Source organism: Glycine max, chromosome 9 (assembly GCF_000004515.6).
Source record: "Glycine max cultivar Williams 82 chromosome 9, Glycine_max_v4.0, whole genome shotgun sequence".
Classification (NCBI taxonomy): Eukaryota; Viridiplantae; Streptophyta; class Magnoliopsida; order Fabales; family Fabaceae; genus Glycine; species Glycine max.
In genome coordinates this window covers 1,352,237-1,359,708 of record NC_038245.2, presented here as the reverse complement: position 1 = coordinate 1,359,708, position 7,472 = coordinate 1,352,237, and the positions used below count along the sequence as shown (strand labels likewise).

At 35.6% G+C, this 7,472-nt stretch overlaps 1 protein-coding gene across 3 annotated transcripts; it reads right to left on the bottom strand.

The window, feature by feature from the left end:
* Positions 1–276: 276 nt before the first annotated feature.
* PHR13 (MYB-CC domain-containing transcription factor PHR13) lies at positions 277–6,405 on the bottom strand. 3 transcript variants are annotated; one of them, NM_001255080.3, is made up of 6 exons: positions 5,810–6,364; positions 2,277–2,353; positions 2,142–2,196; positions 1,382–1,451; positions 1,209–1,278; positions 277–1,045 (listed from the first exon to the last, which is right to left on the bottom strand). In NM_001255080.3, exons 1-6 carry the CDS (start codon positions 6,009–6,011, stop codon positions 575–577), a joined length of 945 nt encoding a protein of 314 aa, NP_001242009.2. In that variant the 5' UTR covers positions 6,012–6,364; the 3' UTR covers positions 277–574. The 3 variants fall into 3 exon arrangements, with proteins under 3 accessions (NP_001242009.2, XP_040860718.1, XP_040860720.1); XM_041004784.1 differs by having other exon boundaries at positions 376–1,045; positions 1,382–1,460; positions 5,810–6,405; XM_041004786.1 differs by having other exon boundaries at positions 376–1,045; positions 1,382–1,460; positions 2,277–2,373; positions 5,810–5,847.
* Positions 6,406–7,472: the final 1,067 nt, after the last annotated feature.

Genomic DNA, 7,472 nt, shown 5'->3' with positions numbered 1-7,472 from the left:
GCAAAACCCACTACTTTAAAAACATGGACAGACGCATCCACTATTCAATGTTTCACACCTAAAACATGTGATTCGGTGAAACATGTTTTGTTCAGGGAGAGGAGAGGCATGGATTTTTAAGTCAAACCAGTTAGAAAATTTTCTTCTTCTTATTCATTGGATCTCCTATCTTTATTCTTTAATGACTCAACTATTCATGGTTTAAATAATTGCTGAAAGAAAAGTAGGTGGCAGGATTCTACAACATGGCTTTTGCAAGTTCAACGCTTCTGAAAAGAGTTCAAAGAGTTTACTAATGACTCTCCATCTTCTTTATTCAGCATGATGCAATGAGCAATAAGGAATCCATATAAGTCACCAAAGCACACAATTTTGTGTATAGTCAAAGCTAGTTTTTTGCGATGTTTAAAGCCACAGAGTAGATTGAATTTACAAAGGGGTAAAATTGATTCCACCTATGTCTCACTAACTTACAAGACATGAAGAGTTCAAGTACCCATAAAAAAAGGGAATGCATGAAGCTCAAAGGTTTATATATTATGAGGGGATGAACCATCAAGAAGACCTTCCATCCCTACATGCCATACCTAGTTATTCCTTGAGGATGATTACCTTGAGCTACATTGATGGCTTGAGTTCTCATCTTAGCTTCACTCCAGATCAAAGGTGCTGCCATAGAGTCCATGCCTAGCATCCTCCTTTTTCCCTCGCCTGGAGATCCTTCTAAAGCCAATCCTCCAGAGCTCTCATGCGAGGTTAAACAACTTTCGGTTGAACAATCGGCCCTTTGGGGTGGGAGACTTGGCAGTATTTCTTCTTCCGGGACATTCACTCCGGCTACCTCAGTGGATGGCAAGGAGTAAAAACCAAGAGGATCAACCAAGGTACCTCTAGGTGCTTTGCTTCCAATTCCTTGGAACTTTTGGCTGTCTGTGTCTATAACTGTAGCACTGATAAATTGATCAGCCAGCATCTTGCAAGCTCTTTCGAGCATCGCCATGTATCTCCTCTCTGCATCCTGGCGAATCTGCAAGTGCTTTTCCGCCTGCAGTGTGATGATATTTTTTTTTGAAGAACAGTTAGCAAGCACCAACTTGCTTCAATTAGACTCGATATGCAAATGTATGACACCACTAAATTACAAATTAGGCAAAAACTGTGCTAAGCCATAGTGGATACACAACTTGCACTAGGAAAATGAAATTTACCTCCACTTGCAAATGTAATTTACTTTGCACTTCCATCTGTGCTCTCAATGCCTCCTTGATTTCATAACCCCTAGGCATAAAATTAATCACTCACTCAATTTGGTAATTCAAATCCATTGAGACATCTGCCAGAAGAAGAAATTCTTTTTTTATGAATTAATGCAAATTCTTACTCATTTGTATCAGGAGTTGGCAACTTTGGAGAAGTGTTATCAGCACCAGGGCTTTCTAAAAGATATGAACCTGATATTCCTTCCACAAAAGTCAGTTGAAGCCAAGGTTATACGTAAAAGCTTAGTTGGAATTACTGAAGTTCTGGAAACTTTTTTCAAATTTACGAAGTTATTTGCCAAGAAAAAATAATTGATAATCAATGTTCAAATTCAAAGAGTAGTTAATGGGTGAGTTTGTTTAAATTTTAAAAAATCAACTTTAAAATAAGCACTTTTCATATAAGCGTTTTTCTAAGAAGCAGATAGGATTGCTTCTTAAAATAAGAAGAAAACTACTTTTTTTAAGCAGAACCATATTAGACAAACACTAAAATAACAGAAAACTGCTTATTTTATTAAAATAAGTGCTTTTTTTACCAAATAAATTTAAATAAACCGGTCCAATATGTTAACCATAAATGAATTTGGTTATCCAAAATTAGGCTAATTTTCTCCCTAATTTCAAATATGTCCATAAAATTTTCTCCAAAATTGTAATTCTGCACGGACAGTTCCTCGGTAATCTGTATAAAAAATATAACCTAAAGTTGGTAATATATGATTATGGCATTGATTCATACTTCGTATGGATTAAAATTCTAGGTGGACCCTGCTCTGTGGAAAGGGAAAAGTGAAAGACACTACAGAACACATTGGACAGAGCAAACTAAGATGACGGACGGGAACGTAATTGATCCACAGAGGGGAATAACAATCATACCATCTTTGCATCCTTCGCCCACATCTTTCCCAGATTGCTTACCAAGCCTGTATTTCTGCAATGCAGAAAGAAAGGTTTCACTTTTGTTGCAAAGCTGAAAATAGGGCAGAGTATTATTAAAAGAATTAAAGAGACCTGAAGATGACTCTTCAAATGAAACAGAGTCAAACCCTTGACATTCATAGTCCGCATGATTGCTTTTGGTGTAGCTTCTGCAGATAACATCCAGAACCTAGTCAGAAAGTGATGCTGATGATAATTTACACATGAAGATTTCAGGATAAGAAAAGGAAATCAGGCTTTATTAACTACTTTGCAAGCAAGTCTGCTAGTATCAACGTAAACCTCAGCTTACATAGAAGGCTAAATATATCGAGCCAAAATAGTTTCAACTTAGACAGCTTATGAGTTCATGGAAAAGTATCTTGCTTAGTTATAATTATCAAAAGAGAACAGCAGCATGTGGTTTGGGTTGAGGATGTACTGATGTAGTATAGTATACCGGAGTCACACACTACCCTTTTAAACCCTACATGGCATAACAACAACCAAGCCTTTCCCACTAGGTTGGATCAGCTACATTGATCAAACAATGACATGTTTTAATAATTTTGACAAACCATTGACCGCTAAATTCTTTTGAATGATTTTGCGTATAACTTTTCTTAGTCTCTCTCTATCTCTAGTGACAAGGATACCCTCCATCTTATTTACTCTCTTTATAGGGGCATCTACAGGTGTTCTCCACACATACACAAATCACCCAAGACAATGTTCTACCATTTTCTACAGTACATGCTACCCCAACTTTCTCTCCAATGCATTCATTCATAATCCTACATGGTATAATAAGTATGCCAATTCTAGATACAAGTTGAACCTACTATACTCATAATTGCAAATCTGTCTTTGCAGTTACAACTCAGTTAAACAATTTAGTATGTTTACAGCCAAAATTAGAAAGATGTCAGAATCTTATAGCAGTAAATAGCACTAAATGAGTCTGAATACATCAAATATTATAAATCTCTCAATCTGTCTTCCGTTCAAATAAGAAAATATATTTAATCACTCATAAATAAAATAATAATATAATCCTGCCGGGAAGGGAGAAAAAAAAATTAGCATCTTGCCTTTTCTCATTTTGTTTTCTAAATAGCAGTCTACAAGAATGTTTATATTAAATTTTCACCATTCTAGAATCACATATGTGCCATATAATGTGAATTGGGATTGGGGAACCACGCTAATGCGTCTGACAACTTTTAGCAAAATCATGTTGGATCTACATAATTTTCACCGTCTGTTGGAAACATGACCTCATTATTGTCAATATTCATGGCAGTTTAATCAAAGTATTTAATGGAACATGGTGGCCAACCCCAAAATTCTCAGCTCTCTGAGACACAACAGTGACACACTCCACCAAAAGTATTCAGGAGCAGCAAAGAATCATTCAGCTCTGCTCTGCCACTGTAGTGGCCATTACAGCAGGAATTAACAACCCGGTAAAAAATCTCTACATTTAATATTATATTATCAATTTTAAGAAGTAATACCTAGGAATTTTCAACTATATCCCTTCAATTATTTCAAAACTGAGTACTATACTTTACAATAGCCAAAACACAACCCAACACTTAAATTCAATTTATTTTACAATTACATTCATTTCTTTTGATAACTTCTCTTAAAACTCCAAAATCAAGCCCAAATGGGAGCTGCATTTCCCTTCAACTCTTACATATAAAGTAGATGCTAGTGCCACATCTATATAAGATCATCACCTTTCAAACCACTTTTCTTTGGCAATAGAAAGTTCAACAAGGTTGTGACAAGTATTAACAGCCAAATGTCTTCTCTGTCACTTATTCATGAAGTATTATGTATAAGACAGTTCAACTTTGTTCCAAAACCCAAACTTTTTCAAAAACGAAAATTAATTTGATCTTACAATGTGATTCCATCATGTAAAAGGGTCTTAGAATGTGGGTTTGGACCTAACTCAATCCCAAAAGCTAGCTCCATAGAGTGACAGTTGCCCCCACTTATTATTACTCTATCTTGGCACTATCTCTAACCAATGAGAGACTTGTTTTTTCCCAATATAAACCCCTCACACCCAATGCATGGACTTGGTGCGTGGATAACATGGTGGGTGACCCTTTTAATGGATCTAGAATAAACTCTGATACCATCTTAGAATGTGGGTTTAGGCCTAACTCAACTTCAAAAACTAATTCATAGGGTGAGGGTTGCCCCCACTTATATATTCTATCTTGATACTATCTCTAGCCGATGTGAGACTTAAGTTTTTCCCAATAAAGGGCAAAGGGGCAAGGCGTTGTTGTTGTTATTGTTGTTGAGTCTTATCACACATCCACCGCAACATCCTCATCTCCGCTACACCTACTTTAGTCTCATGTTGGCTCTTGACCGCCCAACATTCTGTTCCGTACAAATCGCCGGTCTTACCGCAGTCCGATAAAATTTTCCCTTTAGCTTGATAACCTCCACACTAATGGATAAAAATATATATCATAATGTTTTATCCCATTCAAAAGGCTACATAACTAAATGGTGGCAGCTAAATAGTATGATGAAAATTAAGGTAATAAACACAAAGTACAAGATCTAAACACCAAAACAGCTTCAAAGCTGTGTTTGGTACATAAATTCATCAATATGCCGACTTCACCACACTAATACCTTTTCTATAGAAGTACACCAAAATGTTTCCTTCTAAACTTTATGATCTCAAAAACTCAATGAGCTTCTACTTCTTAATATCAAGAAAAAACAGAGAAAAATAAAAGTCTATCATATCAGATAAGTACTGAGCACATATATTTCAGCCATCATTTACAGCAAATGGCTACATTTAATCATAACTTGGCCTGTTACTTTTAGAAAGCATCCCTCCCTCCTTTTGTATCATTCAACAAAGCATCCAAAAGTGCAGGCAGCTCCACCACCGCATGCTCCCGCGTGATGAATTTCAACTCAACCCACCCTTCAAATACTTTAAACATGTTTCATTGGTTCCAAATAAATGCTTAAAGCTACCAAGTCAATGATGAGAAGATTCAGCACATCAACAAATGAAGGGCAAGATGCAGAAATTTACCGAAGAACTAAACTCCAATAAATTTTATACTTTGTGGTCAAAGTCAAACTCAGAACCCACTGATTGACAAGTCCATTCAAACAAAATGTTCTCAAGTTAACCAGTCAAACAAACTAACAAATTGTTACCACTAATCTGCTCTCATGAAATCACTCTCCGCCTACATTGTTACAACAAAATTCACTTGCCACACACTACATTCACCCTTAGCAAAACCAATTACTCTTAAGATAAACAAAAACACTTCCAATTCCAATTATTACAACCGAGAATAGGTGTATAGATGTATAACCATAAACAAAGTCCACAACACCTAATTAATGAACTCAAAACAGTTAAAAAAAGGTCCCCCAAAGGCAAAGCTGTCTCATTTCAAACAAAAACAGGAAAGCATCACACACAGCCAACACAAATACTCTGCCAATTTCATCCAAAACAAAAACAACAAAATTGTGCACGTGGCATAAAAACAAAATCCAACTTGATTAACTTAAAGAAAAGCTTCAACTTTGACAAAGTAAAATAGTTAAAAGAAACTCACTACTAGCTCCACCAAGCTGCGTGACCGCATCAACGAAGCGTTCATGCAAGTCCTGAGTCCAACGAAGACGAGGCTTGGGATCAGCCGTTAAAACGAGACAAGGGTCACCCTTGTGAGCGTGAGAGAGGTTGGAAGCAGCACCACCCTGCAACTCATCCTGCGTCACAATCCCATCGTGGGGGTGTATGAGCCTCGGGTACATGATTATAATAACAATAATACCCTTCTTCTTCTTCTTCTTCAATGACGGAACCCCAACAGCCCCAGAGACCAAAGATTGAACCTTTTTCACTCAAAGGAGGGACACAGATCCGAGATGGTGCTGTTACTCATCTGGGTATGGGTGAAAACTGAGAAAGGAACGAACTTTATGATGACGATGAAAGAAATGAAGCAAAGCAAAGCAAAAGCGCCGTACGAGTGAGAACTGATGAGTCTCTCTGACGCTGGCACGCCTTTCCGGGATCTTGTCCCTTTCTGCTCTTTTGAGTGAACAAAAGGGAAAGAAATTTGTGAGAGAGAGAGAGAAAAAGAAGAGAAAAAAAACAGACCGAGATTTTTTTTTTTTTTATAAAGGGTTATTGTCTGTGGGCACTCTAATGCCTATATGTCTATTATTGCTGTCTCCCTCTTTCTCTTTCTATATATTTTTTTTCTGCCTCACGTCACTCTCACTCTCAGTCTCTTGTTCTGCACAAATTATTCTAGCTTTTTTCACTTGTGTTCCTTTTTATGGAAATAATTGTTTCAGGCACCGTTTTTTTTTTTTTTTTTCACATCATTCACATGTGTTTTCTGCACGAAACAACTCTTCTCCGATATGGCAAAAGAAAAAAGTTTAGGTAATTTATGTTTTGAGGATTTCTAATCGAACCCACTTTAATTAATCGACATACTTAATCTTAAATGTGAACATACTTTTTTTATTAGAGATTTAAACCCTTTATTTACTTTTATACAAGTAAACCTTTGTTTACTACATTACTATAGATTAGTCCTTTTATTAGATCCAATCCTCAAATAAAAAAGAAAAAACATTATATAATTAAGGATCATTTCATGTTTGTGTACGTTTATACTTTATATTAAAGTTGCATTTTAAACTGAGTTTTGAGATTAGGATAAGGTGGTTCTTCAATTTCACCAGACCAATCTTAATTGATAGAAAAATTATCGTATAATTAAGTATCATCACTTGTTTGTGTGTGCTTATATTAAAGTTGTAAACTTAAATTTGAATAAATTTTATTTTATAAATTGAGTCTGTGAAAGCATTTTTTCCATCTTAAACTAAGTTTTAAGAGAAAGTTAAGGTAAATTTTAGTTTATATTTGGATTCAATTAAAAATCAAACAACTTTTTTTTTCCAGTTTTACTTTGTAAATATGTCGAGAGCTTCTTAACTAAAAATCAGACATGTTTTTTATGGTATCAGCTAGTTCTTACATTAAATATAATGCAAATTTTCATTTTCAATTTATATATAAAAAAGGATCGAAACTATAAACAGCCAGAGATATCCAATAATTTGTTATCCTTTTTTAGGGCTGCATTTGGATGGAGTCAGTGGAGGTGAACTGCGTGAGGAAATAAAAGGATGTGGGGAGATTCATGTATGTAAATGTAATGTGATACTTTCAATAATAGCACATATTATATTATA

Excerpts from the sequence above, each read along its gene's own strand:
- PHR13 (XM_041004784.1), bottom strand. The coding sequence starts at position 6,011 with ATGTACCCGAGGCTCATACACCCCCACGATGGGATTGTGACGCAGGAT. Across the intron at positions 1,279-1,381 it reads CCAACTCCTGATACAAATGA|GGGTTATGAAATCAAGGAGG; the intron begins GTAAGAATTTGC and ends TTTTATGCCTAG. Across the intron at positions 1,046-1,208 it reads AATTACATTTGCAAGTGGAG|GCGGAAAAGCACTTGCAGAT; the intron begins GTAAATTTCATT and ends ATCACACTGCAG.